General features: G+C 37.2%; 1 protein-coding gene across 13 annotated transcripts in view; it reads right to left on the reverse strand.

Annotated features, from left to right (window-relative positions):
* Prrc2c (proline rich coiled-coil 2C) overlaps positions 1–19,704 on the reverse strand; it is a 68,877-nt gene that overhangs the window by 13,869 nt on the left and 35,304 nt on the right. For 7 of the 13 annotated variants that reach the window (XM_034512720.2, XM_034512726.2, XM_034512717.2 and 4 more), the window contains exons 13-24: positions 19,148–19,320; positions 18,520–18,772; positions 17,519–17,726; positions 14,120–16,357; positions 11,854–12,062; positions 9,961–10,115; positions 8,575–9,409; positions 7,307–7,392; positions 5,898–6,086; positions 5,535–5,786; positions 4,203–4,295; positions 1,250–1,351 (exon numbers count right to left, since the gene is read on the reverse strand). In XM_034512720.2, coding sequence (XP_034368611.1) covers positions 1,250–1,351; positions 4,203–4,295; positions 5,535–5,786; positions 5,898–6,086; positions 7,307–7,392; positions 8,575–9,409; positions 9,961–10,115; positions 11,854–12,062; positions 14,120–16,357; positions 17,519–17,726; positions 18,520–18,772; positions 19,148–19,320 — 4,793 coding nt within the window. The remainder of the gene's footprint in view (positions 1–1,249; positions 1,352–4,202; positions 4,296–5,534; positions 5,787–5,897; positions 6,087–7,306; positions 7,393–8,574; positions 9,410–9,960; positions 10,116–11,853; positions 12,063–14,119; positions 16,358–17,518; positions 17,727–18,519; positions 18,773–19,147; positions 19,321–19,704) is intronic. The other 6 variants (XM_034512728.2, XM_076941483.1, XM_076941482.1 and 3 more) reach the window with 2 other exon arrangements.

The following is a 19,704-nucleotide window of genomic DNA, read 5'->3' on the forward strand; positions in this document are numbered from 1 at the left end:
GAGTGTGTGTGTGTGTGTGTGTGTGTGTGTGTGTAATGAAAACACAAAAGTAAAAAAAATGACAGGTTAAGCTTATTTAACTTTAACTTTGTGTATGATAATTTTGGAATGTTAAAAACGAATCAAAAAAGCAAACCCAACAGATATTCTAAAGAATTAATAACTGGTTCAATAATAAGCATACATATTTGCTTATGTGAAATTTGATCAATATTATCATAAAAACCATCTGAATTATAAAACAAGGTAATGAGCCAAGATTGATACAGTTCTCTGAGTAGAAAATCAGCAAGGCCAAACAAGAATTGATGCTGACCAGTAAGGACTGAGCACAGTACATCATTTACTAACACTCTTATACAGAGGTAATGATGAGGTCATAGAGAAAGAGTCTAGAAATGGACATTGGCCAAAATGACTAAAACATCAAAGGTTTACTATAATCCAATCAGGAAAACCTGCCTTTAGATGTTAAATACCATGCTGAATAGGATTATGAACAAAGAGAACATTAATAAAGACACAGAAAAACCCAATTCTACTTTTTCCCCCTTAACCATTAACTTACTAACTCCAAGGTGAATCAGACATAATAATCTCAAGTAATTTTCTTATGAAAAAGAATTAATATAGGTCAAAAATCAGGAAAATAAGACGCTAGAAAAACAAAGCAAATGCCAGCTAGTGGTATAGGACAGACTTTAACCTTTGCTATCTAAGTAGGCAGAAGGACAATGAAGTTAAAAGCCAGCCTGGGCTACTTAAAGAAGCTGTGTGTAAATAAACAAAAAACTGGGATGTCCTGGTAAAGTGCTTGCCTCAAATGTGAGGTGCCTAGTTCGATCTTGAGAATTTCAAACCAAAAATTCTCAGTTTTGCTTATAAAGTATGCCTGTTTTAACAGCCTTTTCATGAAATATTCCTGCATCCATTTATAAATGACTTATAAGAAAAAAAGAACATTCTTATTATAATTAACACTTTGTATTTGAGTACAAATCATAAACTGTAACTCTATTTTTATGACAAAATGCATACACACAATAGACCTTGTCATTGCCAAGCAGTGTTAAAAGCTAATATCAATTTCAAGGTACAGTTTGATGTCACTGGGGGAAAGAGAGAGAGAGAGAGAGAGAGAGAGAGAGAGAGAGAGAGAGAGAGAGAGAGAGAAAGAAACCATTCTTGTGAACTTGGCGTTCCTTGCATGCAACAATTAAGGAGCCTTAGAGATGGATGTTGTACATACCTTGAAGGTGAGGCTGAAAGTAGTGGGAGGAACTGAAGTTAGGCTGGAGCTTTGCTGTATAGTCTCCCTCTTAGGGAGGGGAAGGGTGTTGGGCAGGGGCACCTGAAAAGGCAGGCAACATATCACAATCTTAAGTTTGCTACAAAAGCCCCATCAGCCCAAAATGGAGTATCTGCTAACTTAAGTTACAATGCTTATAGAGGCTGATAACTATGTTAAAGTTCTGAAGAGAAACACTAACCACTTGCATATGAACAAATTATCAGGAAAAAAGTAACTTGTCTCAACTATAAAGTACATAGTACTCCAGGCAGCACTCTTTTCTTTATACTTGAAGTGAAATCTTGTATCTTAAATAAATTCCTGGTGGTAAGGGTGGGGTGATGACAATACTACCGATCCGATACAAGAGCCATACTCTGTGCTCTAAAGTTCTAAGAAATACAACTTTTAGCATATATGGAGTATGTACAGGTTCCTATCTTGAAAGTATTAACTCAACGGTGCAAACCTCTTCCCTAATCAGCCTCTTAGAACTAGATTAAAAAACCAAAGTAATCTCGGGAGAAGTATGGAATATACCCTTACCTCATCACACCAAACTGTTTTATTATGTAAAGATATGACTATAGCAAACACTGTTAGAAACTTTAAGGCGGTATGCACTATTCCTCCTACCTCACAGTCCCTGGATGTTGTAACCTTACTCTGTGCATTGCTCTATGTTTGCTTCTAATGATTCACTCAGTTATTCAGGGAATAATGGCTGGGATGCGTTCAGATTTTAAGAAAACCACTTTGAGATACTTTGGACTACATATCGAATAGAGATCTGTCAAAACATATGCTACATAACAAAGATTTTAAAGTAAATCTTGACAACAGCTAAACCATAGTAATAAAAAATGTCTTTTGTACTTAACGCTGTGGAACTTCAAAATACAAAAAATTTTAATACTGGATAACACTAAATACCACACAAGTTAGAATATTTATTTTAAAAGCCTATCCCGGGGTTGGAGAGATGCCTCAGTGGCTCAGAGTACACTGCTTTTTCAAAGGACTCAGATTTAGTTCCTGGTAACTCACTGTTCAAGTGTTGTCTAGCATGCTTTCTTTGGCTCTGGGGGCTTATGTATGCGAGCTGTGCACATAAACTCACCCAAGCTCATACATATACACATAAACACATCATTTAAAAAGAGAAGCCTATATGAAATTTCAACAGAAATAAACCTAACATATGAATTTTTAAAGACAAACGTTCTGCATTTTAAAATGAAAGTTTCCAAGAGGCAAATGAAAAGACATCTCAAAAGACCTTAAAATGTTTTTCCATAGAAGACTTTGTAGTTACCACAGAATCACTACCACACTTGGCCCAAGGAAACAACATTGACGTAATCTACACTGAATGCACAATATGCCCAAACCTAGATTTTGTTTTTTTCATTCATAGATGCCTTACATATACTGCTAATAAGCAAACAAAGATCATTCACATATACACGAGACTACATGTCTTCTTCCTCATATCTGTCAGTGCACACAGTCATGCTAACTGGCCTTAGGAATACACAGAGACTACTCAAGTGCTCACCTGCATATATATTTTTCAATGACAAAATGCTACAAGTTTAGGGAATGAAAAAGGGACATTTTACAAATGTTTTTTAAATGAGAAAAGATAGCACAATTAAAGCATATACTTTACTGTAACATTACAGATAAGCTAGCAGTGGAATCAGCATTTAAACTCAGTAAAGTCTCTTTGTCCTAAGTTTCCTATTATACAAGAAATTCTTCTCATAAACTTGTGGTGGATTATCCCAGGCTTTGGTGCATGAAGCAGCCTTAAGTTCGAAACACAAGACAAGCTAATCAGCTCTTAATATCATGTACAACTGACTCCTTTCCATTCCTTTTCCTCAGCTGTACAGAAACCTTTTAATTTGATTATAATTTGATAAACTGACCCCCAATGTAGCTCACCTTTCTAAAATTCCACATACTTGATGCTAGGGGGATGGATAGACAGCATGAGGGAAAAATGTGAAACAAAAATCAAGATTTTTATACTGAAAATGATAGTCCTATTGAAGAAATCTTTAAAGCTATAAAAGTATTTTTGGAAAGAACAACCATCATTTGAATGATAGCTTTTGATTATATTAGTTTATATTCAAAAGGGAGATCAGATGACCCAGTTTTTCCCTACTTATTCTCAAAAGCAAGAACCATACAAGAAACTTTTAAATGTCACAATTATGCTGTGTATGAGGCCACAGCAAGTTACTTTTTAGACTAGTTTTTTCATTTATACTGAACTAGGCAAAATGATAAACTGTACTGATGTAAAACATCCAATTATAACCTGGTCACTCTAGAAAAAACTTTACTGCCATACAACTTTAACATCACCTAATATTAGGTAATTTAAGAAATTATGGAATATATATGTTCATATTAGAGCTCAATTTCCACAAAAGCAATGTTGGCAAGGCTAGGTCTACATATTTCAATTTGAAGGTTTTTTTATTCTATTGACTTTAAATGACTATGGCTCCACTGAATCATAAAGTCTTATTTGTGAACAAAATTACCTAACTAAAATAATTATAGTCTGTATAGTTAATGTTTTAGGTGAATCCAAAACTTTTTACCAAACTAGGTTAACAGGATGAGTGCTCATAAAAACCAAGTCCCAGCCTAAGTCTTTGGAAGCTGACAACTTAAAACAGGGCTGTGGGGATGGATAGGAGGGGAGGGGAAAGGAGGGAAGCCTAAACTTTGATTTTAAAAGTATGTATACTTATACACTGCTCAAAATACAAACTTATCAACTCACTTCTTGTTAAGAGTCAAATATTGTTCACAACAGTTTGCTTAAGATACAGGGCTGTATAAGATGAGTCAGGTTCCTATCCAAACCCGCTAATCTCTGATTACTTACATTATTAACCAAAGTATCCTCCATCTTTGCAGTATTAGTAGACACAGTGTTAGGCAGAGAAGAGGAAGGTGTAGTGTAGTCTGTTACAGACTCCTGTGGAGAAGTAACAGAAAACAAGGCTGAATTTATAGGTCACTTTTTGACAGTCTAATACAAGTAAAGCTGTTTTGAAAGGAAATAATAAACCACTATGCCCTAAAACTTCAATCCACTAACTAACAGTAGGCTGAAAAAGCATGGACCTACCTCCAATTGCTGCTAGACTTTTACTCATATTTAAAATGTATTTTCACTGCACGAGGTAGAAGGCTCTCAACAGGACGAAATATTTCTGTGAGTTATGTCCCCAAATAAGCACAAGTATCTGTTTCTAGTCACTTAACATAACCTGCCTTCCTAGGCACATCTAGTTACATCCTGGGCCTGCAGATGTGGATGCTTAAATCTTATATAAAAAAATTACAGTATTTTCTCTCAATCACTAATAGCATGTAATAATATAGTGAAATGTTCTGCCACTGGATGCTATAGTTTAAGGAGGACAAAGAAAAACCCCAAACAAAACATCTCCAATTTTTGTGGGAGAATATTTTTGATCCAGATTTGAATTCATGGATATAAGAGAGCTGACTGCATTTTAAAAGACATACGTCTTTCACTCAATGTAGCAACCAAAAACAAGTCAATACTTTTAGTGTTCAACCTCAGAAACAGTGATTTGCTCCAAGTGTGTCTTATTTTAAGTTCAGAATTATAGTAGAAGGCAAAATAAAACCATACCAGACAGAGACAACTTTGAAATGCTTAAAAACTTAAGGGAAAGAATTCTCATCTTTTACAGTTTTCTATTTAAGCCATTCAGCAGAGATATTTACATCATATGATAGAACATCACAAAGTAAGTTTGCTGTATGACAGGCAGTAGTAATCCTAGCCCTCGGGAGGCAGAAGCAGGTGGATCTGAGTTATAGACCAGTCTGGTCTACAGAGTGAGTTCTACAACAGCCAGCCAGCTGGGGCTGACACAAAGAAACCCTGGCTCAAAAAAAAAAAAAAAAAAAAAAAAAAAAAAAAAAAAAAAAAAAAAAAAAAAAAAAAAAAAAAAAAAAAAAACACCAAAAAAAACCAAAAAAACCAAAAACCAAAAAAACCAAACCAAACGCCACCACAACAAAAAAAACCCAAACAAACAAAAACCCACAAAAAACAACAAGGGCTTGATACAACCACCATTATAATCAAATGTTCAGCATAAAGAGTACATTATTAATGTCCCTGTCATTCATTTTGGACCTCACTTGTGTATCAGATAAAAGGTCAGTGCATGCCTACCTTTGCATCAGTGCCATATTCTGCAGATGACACTGAGATCATTGCTCCTATTTCAGCAGACATTTCTGAGACTGCTTTGGTTTCTTTTGCTGTTCCAGGATCTGTGCTTCTGACCACAGCTGGGCTTGGCTTCTCTTGTCCTTCCGGCTCAACCTGTTGGGCATCTTTCACTTTTCTGTTTTTTAATGATCGTTCTTTTCCAATGGGACCAGGTTTATGTTCTTTGTTTTCTACCAGACTCAAGTCTGGAAGCTAAAGTCAATGTTATGACAAAATATATCACAATGACAGGTTTATTAAAAAGTAAATTTTAGAGCAATCCGTCCATTCCAGAATCACATCTACCTAAAAAATAGTGCTTACCTTCTGAGCTTTAATGGGCCCTGCCCGAGGCTGTTTCTGGCGCTGTTCTTTAGGTTCAGGAACTTTGTCAGTTGGTTTCTCTGAAAGCACAGGAACCACCTCATTTTCATTCCCATTTGAGGCTGGAGCACCAAACTGAATTGTGTCAATTCCAATTTCAACACCACTCTCTTGACCATTTCTTGTTCCCTAATAAAATAATGTTTGTGTTTTAACACTTGATATATCACAGTAAACAAAGTTCAGACTTAACTGAAAGATTTATGCAGCGCCACATATAAGAAGCCCAACAGAAGCATGTTTAAAGCAATTCTACATATTCTGAGACTTCAGCTTAAGTGTTCAAAGTCCTAGTTTTGTGATGAGAAAAAAAAAAAAAAAAAAAAAAAAAACCAAAAACAAACAAAAAAAAAAAAGCTTCCAGTTATTTCCTCATTAAAACAACTTTAAATTTAACCTATAAATGGCCAAAGGTTCTTTTAAGTCTGCTGATAGTAACTTAAAAATAAAACCTCAACAAAGTACTGTGTGACTAGAAAGGTAATATACATACCCATGATGTCAAGTCACCAACTAAAAAGCTAATTTTCTGAACACAGTCTGTGCTAGGCAATTTCACAAAGTTCAATAGGGACCATTGAGAAAAGCTAAGATAGAAAAGTGCTAGAAGGAGGACATTCCCGAGCAAAGCTGGAGAGGAGTAAACCCCAATGGAAAGCAATGCCAGAAATAATATGAAATACCAACTTATTTCTTAGACCAAAGCAAATTTGGATTTTGTTTCTAGCTTTGTTTTTTTGTTTTTGCTTTGCCATGAACAAATGATACACAAGTAGGATCTCTTGGCCTTTACAATCTTGGTCACTTTAAGCTACCTCCATATACTTTGGGAAAATTCTTTGCTATCATCTTGATTAAAAAAGTGTACTATTGATTTCTCCCATGAAACCTTTTGCTTCTATTATCTGTGCCAGTTTTGTAAACTCAGAAAGGAGACTAGCTGGCACATCAAAAATACTTCATAAATGTTCATTCATTTAATGAATAACCATTGACCAATATGTGGATGGTTAAGAAATGATAGAACAGTAAGCTGTAAAATTTTTATAATTATCTTATTAGATAGGTATATGAGGCAAGCCTGGAAAATAGTGACTGTATCATGTTCTCTACAAAGTCCTTTCTGGATATTAGAATGAAACAAATGTTTAATCTTTAGCAGCCTGTAAATGTAGCGAACTAGCAGCATCAGTATCATCTGGGTACTTGATAAAAATGTACTCAAAACCCAACCCACACCCAACAGAGTAGAAATTCTGGGCATGAATTTAATCTGTTTCAGTTAGTCCTAGATAATAGATATACTACACGTCACTGAATCTCTACCTATGCAGTAAGTCTATTCTTACCTCTGATGAAGCTGCTGATCCGAATGAGGTTAAGGGCTTATTCCATGCACTGACTGAAGGTGGCTGGGGTGGACTAATAGGACCTACTAAAGAGAAGCCAGAGGAAATGTGTCCATTACAGTTTAGACGCTGAAGACTAGTACATTCAATCCTTTACTACAATGGTGGCTACACAATCAAACAATTCTCCACATCACAGATTCTTTTTCTTTTTTTCCCTTAAGACAGGGTTTCTTTGCACAGCCCTAGTGGTCCTGCAACTTGCTCTCTAGATCTGCCTGCCTCTGCTTCCTGAGTACTGGGATTAAAAGTGTGCTACCACTGCCTGGCTACGAGATTCTTAAATGCCTGCCCCAACAGGCAGCCCAATTCAAAGGGTTTTACACATCCCTATTACCACTCTTTACTCCACAAAACACATGCTCCACACATATTTCCCTATGTTGCCCTTCTTTCTAGTTACGTTAAATGATTCTTTCCCTATCCTTATACACAAATTAGATTCCATTTGCGAAAACCACACTTTTAACCTTAGTTTCCCCCTTTATCTTTATTTTCACCTGTGTGTGCACCCTACCTTCAGACTCAACCTAGAGATCACAGGAAGAAAAACATAAAATACTTGTTCTCGTGAATCTACTTTGTTTAACATGTTGATTTCCACTCCCATTTATTTCTCTGTAAATGACATAAATCATTCTTTATGACTGAGTAACATTCCACTGTGTTATACTAAATCATTATTAATTTATCTGTTAATGGGCATCTGGACTGATTACTTATCTTGGTTATTGTCCATACTGTTAACATCAATGTACAAGCTTCTCTGCTAATCTAAATCCCTTCAGATATTCATCCAGAAAGGGAATAGGTAGATCCTGTGGTAATTCTATTTTATGTTTTTTTGAAAAACCTCCTTACTGCTGTTCACACTGACTAATCTAATTCATCAGTTGTATATAACGGTTTCTTTTTTTTCTTTCCCCTCAACTGGCATTTGTTGGTTTTCCTGATAATAGCTATTCTAGTTCAAGTGCTATGAAACCTCAATTTACAAAAGTATCCTGTTAACTGTTTATTTTAGAGAAATAAAGGAAAGGAAACTAAGCTACTAAAATAAAGGACGCTAAGACTATTGCTTCCTACTAAGAAAAAAACAAATGACTGGGGGCGAGGAGAGCCTTAATTAGATATTTAAGTAAGATAGAAAACAAGTGTCAGTACTTCCTATGTCTTTTCCTACCCATACTTCTCTAGTGCATACTTACATTTTTTAGAAATGTCATTCAGCACAGCTGGAGCAGCCACTTTGTTATCCCATAACTCAGCTGTTAGAGAGCCATGTGACTGTGAAGTCTGCATGGGTTTCCCAGTGGCTACATAATCTGTGCCATTAGATGTCTGAGCTGAAGGTAATCTAATTGAAGGTGGTGGCTGCTTTGAAGATAGTGTTGAAGGTGGAAGTGGACTCTGGACTGTTTTGTGGGTCTGTGTCTGCGTCTGCACCGTTGAGGCTGGGGGTGAGGCAGTTGATACTGCTGAGGCTGGGGCAAGTGGAACTGAAGCTGTTGGGGCTGAGGCTGGGGCAGCTGCTGTTGAAATAGATGGAGTAGCTGTAGTTGAGACTGCTGGGGTTGGAGAAGAAACAGAAGCTGGTGCTAGGGCTGAAGCAAGGATAGGAATTGAAGCTGAGGTGAGAATAGGGACAGAGACTGTAGTTGAGGCTGAGGCCAGGATAGGTGTTGGAGCTGGGACTGAGGGTTGGGATGAGGAAGACGCTGTGACTAGAGATGAAGTAGATGCTGGAACAGGAGCTGAGGCTGAGGTTGGAACTGGAGCTGGGCATGGAGTTAGAACTGGAGCTGGGGCTGACACTGGAACTAGAGCTGTGGCTGATGCCAGAATGGGCACTGGAGCTGGGGTGGACGCAGGAACTGCAGCTGCTGGGGAGGTCTGGACTGGAGCTGAGGAAGAGACTGGGACTGGCGCTGAGAGTGGAGCTTGCACTTGCTGAGTCCCAGTAGCTTGTTTTTTAGCAAACCTTGGAGGAAGCTTAGAAGTCTGATTTCTTCCTTTTTCACCTATATTTTTTTTATTCCAGACCTTTAAAAAACAGATCATTTATTTTGTTACTAATTTACCCAAAGAAACAGTGCAAATATATAATTTCTACTTCCTATTGTTTCTACAACTTCCTGCTCCTAACTTAGCTATTTCAGTTTTCTAAACTGGACACTCTCAGTACTAATGAGACTACAAACTAGAAAAAGTCAAGATAGAATGGAGAATATGGACAAATATAACTTTATATATAAGCTTACTCTTCCTTCCAAAATATGAAATAACTAATAAAATTGTAAGTAAATTTGATACCTTCACCAAAAAAAAGAAAAAGTAACTTTTGGATCAGGGCACTTGTGTTTATTCAATTAACAACATAATTTAAAACAAACTGAATTCTAAAAATTAGTAAAAATAAGATATATTATTGAATTAAATAAACTATGGCCTCTTTTAAAGAAAACAGCAAGCTATAGTAATATCTCATTTTAAAATTACTGAAGTTCTGGGCAGACAGTAACCTTGGTCATTTGCTGACAAGTTCTGAACATCAATATGAAAAGCTAGAAATAAAATGATGAGCTTAATTAAACCTGTACGACTTGTTCTTCCTTCTTTCGGCGCTCCTCATCCTGTAACCGCTTTTGCTGTTTTTTAGATACAACTTCAGTAAAGCCATCATCATTCAAATTTGACTGGGGGTCTTCAATTACAGTTACTTCAGGATGATCGTCAATGATAACCACACCTGCAGGTATGGAAAAAGATTTTGAGAGTATAACTTATTTCCTACCCTGTAAGATGGCCCATAACGGACTAGCAAATTTTGAAGTTATTTTACCTTCCTGAAAAAGTTTCATCGACAAGATTTTAAAAAAAAGAAAGAAAGAAAGAAAGAAAAAAAGAAAGAAAGAAAAAACCAATCTAAAACGGCATGCTTTGGAAGAGACCCTTTTGGTTTTTGAAACAGGGTCTCATGTAGCCCATACTAGTCTCAAACTTGTATAGCTAAGGCTGGCCTTGAACTCCAGATCCTGCCTCTACCTGTCAAGTATTGGTACTATACATACATGGTACCATTTCCAGTAGAACTTTTTTCCTCCCTTACAATGTGTAACCAAACCAAAAGTATATTATTATGCCTTTTCAGCCTCAGAAATGTGTAATGCTCACTCATCATCCAGTGAAAACGTATGTCATCCTGCCTGAAGCTCAAGTCATCTCTTTGTTCAGGTTATTGGTAACAGTTGTTCATGAACTACTCGGTGGCTGTTTACCAGACCAACTAGTGGTCTCACTCACAATGCTCTATGGAAGAAGTCTTGCGCAGTAACTAACAGCACACCCGCTCCACCTCACCATTCAACCAGCTCACATCAGCACAATGGGAAAGAAAACACAAGGTATTTTGAGAGAAGAGGTAGCATCCTTCTAACTTCCCACTATGGTCTGGCTGTTTGTTTATACACTGTAGAATTCTTAGTGGCATCCCTGTCCCTCTATATTCACTAGATGTAAGCAGTACTTCACTCTGGTTCTGACAACTAAAACTGTCAAATGTCTCAGAGTGGAAAATCACTTATATGGAGAATCACTTTTCTAAATAATCCAGCTAGACATTCTTAAACATGTGATTACACTCAGTTACTCTTTCTCACTTCCCCCCATTTGAATTACAAATACTAGTTCTCCTATTCAATAAGTTTGGTAGGTAAGAATTTGCATTTGAATTTCCTACTAAGACAAATAGTCAAGAACCACTGGCCTAGAAATAATGTCTGAGATCTGAGTCCAAATAAATAAGGGTTTAATAAAAACAAACACCAAAATACCACACACAATTAGAAGCAAGGAAAAGACACTTACATCTCATATTGGAATAACTACCTCACCTAACCTTCCATTATTACTACCGCATTAAGAAATCTCAGTTTTATTCACTGTTTAGCTTTGGTTTCATCTGAATGAATGACAAATATAGTATTAGAAGTAAAATCATCTGGGATAATTTGTACTAATTTCTTCACCCAGTATTTCCTTATTGCTTACTATTGATCATATTCAATGTGTTCATTTTACAGCTTCCTTAATTTACCTACAATAACACTGCCTCCCACTGTTATTCTCTGCTTGTACTGACTTTTATTTCTTTTAAATAAGAAATGTTCAGATTCGCTTCAGTTCTAACTTATAATCTTCACTTAATGTTTGTTTTCCTGTGCTTTCTCAAGCATGTTTTGCAATTTTACTGGTTTAATCAATTTCAACCCCTTTCCAATGAGAACAGAGAAATCTTCCTAGAGTATCATTAACAAAAATTGTATCCATAATGTTCGTAACATGTTAAAGGCTAGTGTTCCTTTTAGTTTAAGTTATTATTTTGATCAGCCTCTATGTCTAACATAAATGTATAACATTCTCCTTCCTTAAGTTTTCATAGTATTTGCTTCAATATACCAAGTAAAACAAAAGAATCTGAAACATACTTGCATAATTGTTGAGATCAAACTGTGACAGAGCATCTACTTTCTCTTTTGGTTTTTTAGGACCTGGTTTGGTATCGTCTCTCTTTTTCCCAGGAGCATCCTTAGAATTCTTTTGTCCTGTAACATTAGGCACACCTTCCTGGTGGTGTGCAGAGTTACCACTGACAGGGTCAACACCAGCTGTGCCTGAGGACTGGTCATCAAATGGCCTAAAGAAAATAATTTGAGATAATTTTGACATACTCCAACAAATGCAAAGTGTGTTTCCTGACAGTCTATAAAGTCATAACTAAGAATCAACAGCACCGTTACAGACCCAGTCATTCATTATTAATTAATGAAGCCCCCGACCTTCATTAGAACCAATGTTCCAATATGGCAACCCAGCTCTTTTAAGTTCTCCCCAACAATGAAAAGTCTAGACTTCTAATTATCCCCAGGTGGTAACTGGATCTGTTTGTTCGGCATTTTATAAATGAGCAATATGGATATAGCAGACGAACTTCTGTAATCGAGTCAGAACTAGATCTGCTCCTAATGTGGGCAGCATACAAACAGCATTCTAAATGTTTATACTGTTTGGCATACACACACACACACACACACACACACACACACACACACACACGTTAAAGTTTAATCAGATTTAAGTTGAATCAGATAAAAGTTTAATCAGTACTGATGGAAACATATTAGAAACACCTTTAATATGAAAACTTACTTCAAAGGAATAAATATATCCCTGGTTTTTGTTCCCTAACATAACAATTCCAGGTTTATTTTTAAGAAATTCCCAGATGAAACTATAACATAAAAACGGGCTTGCTGTTTAATTTTTGTTATTAGTCTATACAATTTCTCAAGATAAAGGATTACTGAATGGCTGACATGACTCCCAACAGTTGGAGAATAAATTCATTCCTTCCAAATGGGCCCTTCCAAACTCTGTTGTAACTACAACCATCCACTGGCATTTCTAAAGTTTAAGGGCATATCTACACACAAAAATCAGATCAAGATTTTAAGTAGTACTTGAAATTCTAATAATTCAGTCTGGCTAAATACTTCCTGTGTTGCTTTTGTTGTTGTTACCCTGACTCTTGAACATTCAAAGTAAAACTTACATTGAGCAGGTATTCAGAAAACAAACTTGGTCCATTACTCTTAAATTTTGATTGAAAATACTAATTACATACAACTAAGAAATTGACATTACCAGCAATATTGTGCTAATTCCTAAACAATGCTTTTAAGATTTATTTTTATTTTATGTGTACAGGTGTTTTGCTTGCATTTATATTTGTAGTCTTGTGTACATTGCCCAGGGAGGCAAGAGGAGGAAGTTGGATCCCCTAGAACTGGAGTTAGCTACCATATGGGTACTGGGAATCAACCCAGATCCTCTGGAAGAGCTATCAGTGCTCTTAGCCTCATAAGCCATCACCCCATGAATGTTTATGGTATACCATGTGCTACAATATCCCATATTCTTATTTTTCTTCATATTATATAAAGCTTCCATCTTCTACAATAAACATGTCAAAGAACTGAATGGAGCTAATCTACTTAAGACTGAAACCAATATTAACATTATAAAAGAGCACCCTTAGCACACTTTAATAAAATTTGTTTTTGGGAAGCAGAGTCTCTCATCTCCCAGGTTGTCTCTGAACCATCTAGTCAAGGATTATCTTGAACTTCTTTCTGATTGCCCTGCTCCCTACCTTCCCAAATGCTGAGATGACACATAAGCAGCATGCCTAGTTTTATGTAGTGCTAGGTAAACACTTCTGTCAACTAAGCTACTACACCCCCAGGCATGAAAATTCTTTAAAAATTACTTAATACCCACTGCCAGAGGACTCATGTTAGCCATTCGAGCCTGGTGGATAGGCAGGGATTGGCTTTCTGGGTCTAATATAACTACAGAAGGGAATATAATTTATATTCACCAAGGATTTCTAAGATAACAGCACAAAGTGCTGGAGTTATGTGGCTTTCACACATTCAAGTTGTAAAACACACCTGGAGAAACTAAGGATGGAGAGCTACTCATCAGCACAAGAGCACTTACCAAATAAGAAACTGTACATTCATTTTTGAATGTACAAGAACTGCTAAAGCTCCATATATAATTTCCAAGAAAGTCCTTTTAGAAGAAGTGTCTTAGCATAACAGATAACAGAGTACAGGGTCTTTTTATCTAGTCTGGCACCTTGTGTATCTTCTTTCAAGTTATGTTTTAATTCTAAATTACAGTACTCACCCTCTCTTCCCACTTTTTGATGGTGGGATATTTCTTCTTTCATTCCTAGGACCTGAGAAATTCCTTCCTGATTTGGGTGGGCCATTGTTGCCACGACGATTCTGGCGATCAACTCCAGGTCTCTGACTAGAAAAGCTTCTCTTTGCTATTTCCCTTTTTGGAGGCAAAACACTTTCTCCAGCCTTTACAACTGCCTGTGAACTCATGTCAGCATTTTTTTTCTCGTCCCTCTCTCTTCTCTCATTAAAATCACTGCTTTCAGAGGCTGTTTCCCATTCTTCATTTGCCTGATCTGAAGAGTTCTGGTTAGACAAATCTGGTGTCTTATTTCCAGAAATGTCCGCGGGTGGATTAACTGGTTCTTGAACAACATTATTAACTGTGCCATTTGTGGGTACCAACACCTCATTTGTCTTTGAAGCAGCCTCTCTCTCTCTTAGCCGTCTAAATCGAGGAGGCTTATCTTGCCTTGGTGGTCGGGTAGGACGTTGCCTTCGTGGCCTCTCTCTAGCTGGGTCAAATTTTCTCTCAAATTTTGGAGGTCGTTTATCTGCAGGTATAGGCATAAACTGCTCATGTCTTCTTGGTGGCTCGCCATCTTCAGGTTTAGGAGGTTCTGCCTGCCTTGGGTTCCACTGATTGTCCCGATAAGCAGGTCTTCTTAAGGTAGCAGGGCGTGAGGGCCGGCCTCCAGGATCTCTTCCACCTCGTCTGAATGTTCCCCCTCTGCCACGCCTTGTAGGCTCCCCTTTTGGAAGGAAACCTGGTTTAGATTTATCCTCATCTCTTATGTAAGGTTTCTCTAAAGGCCTATTATCTATTCGGACATGGTTTTCAGGCTTAAAAGACTGAGGCTTGATAGGTTTTTTGTTTTCAGACCGGTCATCTCTTTTGGGAAGTTTCCCTTTGCTTAAACTATCCTTGTCACTTGCACTTTCATGAACTTCACTGTCTGTGTCAGTCTCAGAACCCCTCTGTCGCCTTCTTTTTGGAACAACCTCAAAATCAGAACTCTCACTTCGTGTTTCGCTTTCTTCTCGTTGTCTGAGAGGTCCTGAAGGCACATGTTCTGTTCTTGGCTTATTGTCTCTATACTGAGGATAATCACGTGTGTGCCCTCTACCACCTCTGCCACGACCCCCATAAGAGCCTCTATAGCTTCGACCTCTGGAGTAATACTCGCCTCTGCCTCTGCCTCTGTATCCTTGGTCTGGAAACCAGTCCCTATCTCTAGCTTCTTTCCAATAGGTCCTAGTGGGTAAGGGTGATTCTTTCTTAACTGCTGGTCTAGAATCTGGGCGAGGTCTTTCTACTCCAACATCTTTGTTGATGACTTTCTCAGGTGGCTTTTCTTCTTTGACTGTTGGTGCTGCAACACTTTGTTGGTTTATAGGTTTAACTAGAGGTTCTCCCTGAACACTACTGACAGGTTCCAAAGGTTTCTCATCTTGAGATGGCTTCTGAGTCAAAGCTGATGTTTCTGCTGATGGTGCTTTCTCTGGTTCTGGTGGTACTGGTGGTGAGACCAATGACTGTGGCTGAACTGGTGCTGGAGGTGGTAGAGGAAGATCTTTCTTTTCTGTTTTTTCTGCTTTAACAACTTTTTCAATGACCTTCTCAACCTTTTCACCTTCCTTCTCCTTCCTCTGTTCCCGTTCCTCTTTCATATCTCTAAGTACAGGTTTTTTAATGGGACCCGACCTTCTCACGGGCCTATCATTACCTTCTTCTCTTCTGTTGGAGCTTGGTCTTGGACCCCACCGAGTTTCTGATTTAGATTTATAGACTTTCTCTGGTTTAGATCCTTCAGAAGATCGCAGAAAGCCATCTTTTCTTGGCTTCTCCTCTGGCTTTTCTACAGTTTCTTTAGAATCAGTACATCTGCCGGTAACCTTAGATATGCTGACAGAGGGCTCATTTCTTTGTTCCTCTGCATTCTGAGCATGATTAGAGCCATGAGAAACACTTCTTTTTCGGGCAGGTTGACTTTCTAGTGCCGAGATCCGCTCTTCTGTAGGAGTGGGTAAGCTCTTTTGATCAATTACATCAAAACAAGCAGACTGATTATTTGTATCAACATGGTGCGGTCTTACATCTTCCACTGATCTGCTTAAAAACTTCTGTCCTTCGGTTTCAGCCGAGTCTCTACCAACGTCTGTTTTTGAATGCGTTTCCAACTGACTATGTTCTACAGGATAAGCAGCAGTCATATGCTCGTGGTCCATTGCAGTTTCAGGCCTGTGATAATGAGAAGTCAAAGGTATTACCAACAAAACAACCTTACCCATGTGTACGTATACCTTACCACTGCAGCATTACTTCCACAACACAATCCCCCCAAACTTAGTAAGCATAGAATATAAAATAATGAATCCTAAGTATAAAAAGAGCACTATTATTCCTGAATTAAAAAAAAAAAAAAAAAAAAACTTAGCAAAGAGGAGAACATAAAATGTCTATATAAGGAAATGAAGAAAATATGACAGTGTTACTCGGGGAAAATAAGAAAAGATAACTGTCAGACACTAACACAGACAAATGTTTTGCTGTAGAAAAGGTACCAATTGTATCAAGGGCGCAAATATAATAACCAACCTCATTCAAGCAGAATATAGAATGAAGATACTAGAGGGCTTAGGGAAATCAGAAATGTGGAGATACTTTTCTAAATAGTGGGTAAAGTTTCAGTCAGTAATATGGACTTGTATACTTATTTAATGGCTGTTGAAACCTCAATTAAACAAGAAACGTTTAGACCACTTATATAATAGTATAACTAATACCAGAGCAAGTCTATCTATTTGTTAATTACAAATCACTATCCAACATAGTCATTAAAATACATCCCATAAAAGAAACACTAGCCATCTGGCTACAGATTAAGAGTTCACACCACTATCCAGTATAAACTATCATTTTGCTTTAAATTGTGGTCTTACATAACTTCTCTAAGGACTGATCATATCAATCACTTCTCAGCACTACAAGAATGCTGACAGACCACTGGCCAGACTATAAAAAGGAGGCAAATTCCTGTTTTAACAAGTAATTTTCCCTAGTTGATTTAAAAATATAATACAAGAAAAAGAGAAAATATGCACAAAGATAAAATGAAGCAAATCCCTGGTTTGGTATTAAATCAGAATGATCTTTTAAAAAGTGATAATGTGTGTGTGTGCTGATAGAATGGGAGCTTGTGTTATGATACATCTGTGGAGATCAGAGGACAACTTTGGGAATTGGTTCTCTCCTTCCACCATACGGGTTCCAAACATCAAATTCTGGCCATCTGGCTTAATGGCAAACACCTTTGTCCATGAGTGATACTGTTGGCGCCCAGAATGATCTTTAGGGATGCAATATTCTACTAATCTTTTAATGATTTGAATGATTTATCACCTTGCATCCCCTGGTTCTTCAACAGATTTGGGAGTAGCTGCCTGCTGAGGTTCAGCATGATAGGGGTCTGAGCCCCACATCATTCGAGGTTCAGAGAGCGAAATACCGTGATCTCTTGCAGATCTAGCTATATGCTCAAATGACTCAGAGGTATTAGCTGACCCTTCCATCTGGTCTCTTCTGATTAACGGCTTAGGAGGAATCATTCCTGTAAGAAAAGTTCACACACAAAAGAGAATTAGGGAAAGTGAAAGAAACAAAACCATGATAAATACACACAAAATGAGTGCTAAAAAAACCAAGAGGGGCAAATGGGGGTTCACTTTATTTTAAAAGAAAGAAAGAAAGAAAGAAAGAAAGAAAGAAAGAAAGAAAGCCAGAAAAATAAAGATCAGAATCATACCAACAAGGCTAAGTTTTGGAAAAAATTATTTCTTAAAGCAAATTTTATTCATCTTCAGCATCCAAATAGTGAGATTTATAAACCAAGATATCTCTTCTAGGTCCTGGGTTTATGGGCACATGTCATTATGCTTTGAATGAGCTACAATTTGTGAATAGTTTTTTAATCACTCCTAAATCTTCCACAGTGCTTAATTTTAAATGGGTCCCATTTACTTTTTGGTTAATCTATGACAAAATTGAAGTTGTTATATATAATAAGTAATAGATTATAAAAAAGAATAAATATGTGAAGATAAAATTTAAATCTTGAAATATCTGGCAGAGTGAAAACACTAGTAACAGATTTTAGCAAGAATAATTGGCATCTCAAAAATTTAAAATTTTTAAACAATAAAGAAAGAGCCAGTACTTTGGTTTAGTTAAATGACTGCCACTAATGTCTTCACTAAAAGCTCTAACTTCCTGATAAAGACCTAGAGGTTCTATTTTAAGTTCTTACTAGATTTCTGCTATTGAGGGAATTAAGACAAAAAGGAGGTGACTGGACAAGGCAACTTTAAAACCTGCAAGTAGTAACACAGTCACTACCAACGCACCAGGATGAATGGGTGGAATGTCCATAGCAGGCCTTCCTGATATCATTCGAGGATCCATATAGGACTGCATCATAAGCCACCTTGGATCAAAACCCATAGAAGCCAGATGTTGAGGGTGGGGTTGCATTGGCTGGTAAAGGGGTCTGTGTGGAGGCGGAGGGACTGAACCATTAGATGGCTGTGAAGGCACAGTCTGTGGAAGTACGCCTTGCTGTTGCTGCTGCTGCTGCCACTGCTGCTGTTTCATCTGTTCCTGAAAAACCAAAATCACACTTATTGGCATTTCTATTCTATAATCAATCAGTGTAATCATATTAGAAAACAATGGTGTTTTGGCATATTTAAAGATAAAAACAACTAGCTCAGATTTGGCAAAAGACAAAGTACCAAACAAGTTATAGTACTTTCCTATAATTTACCTAAGCACCTCATCATAGTAGATGTGTCTGAGTAAAGCTTAAGATAAAAAAGGCATGACAGGGCAAGTCAACTTCAAACAACCAATTCTCAACAAATGTACTACAAAGAAAAAAAGAACTAAGGTAAGTTTTTATGCTTTATGTATTTTATATTGCTAAGTAGTTCCAATCACACATATGAGGTAAAGTATCTTTGGCTTTAGTATTACCTGCTGCCGCTGAAATCGTGGTGGCAATGATTTCTGGAACTGTTTGAAATAGCCAGGTAATACAGCAGGTCGGGGTTGAGACCCTGATTCAGGTTCTGATTCCTGTACCACTTGTGTGGTCTCCTTTTCACTGCGATTGCTGTCCTGTCTAGTGAAAACTGGTTCTTCTTCTGCTAAAAAAAAAAAAAAAAAGTGAAAGATAACTCTATCAAATATCATGTTAAAGAGGAAAGAGTACTCCAAATCTTCATTTTGTAACCCAATATGGAAACCACCAATAACAGATAACTATATTATCAACAGATTCTCATAAAACTGGACTCTATAGAGATCACAGATTCAAATCCTTCATTTACATACAATGTATTTACTTGACAAAAAAACCAAGGTTCTAATACTTCCCATTTACTTCAGTAAATATTAACACTCAGTACTTACAGGATATGATCTATGGGGGGGGTGGGGTGGGGGGGAGGGGGGAAGGGAAACTGACCAAGTGATCTATGTATGTTTAAAAAAACAAAACAAACAAACAAAAAAACCAACAGATTAAGTCA

The sequence above is a fragment of the Arvicanthis niloticus genome, chromosome 10 (assembly GCF_011762505.2).
Source record: "Arvicanthis niloticus isolate mArvNil1 chromosome 10, mArvNil1.pat.X, whole genome shotgun sequence".
In the NCBI taxonomy this organism is placed as follows: domain Eukaryota; kingdom Metazoa; phylum Chordata; class Mammalia; order Rodentia; family Muridae; genus Arvicanthis; species Arvicanthis niloticus.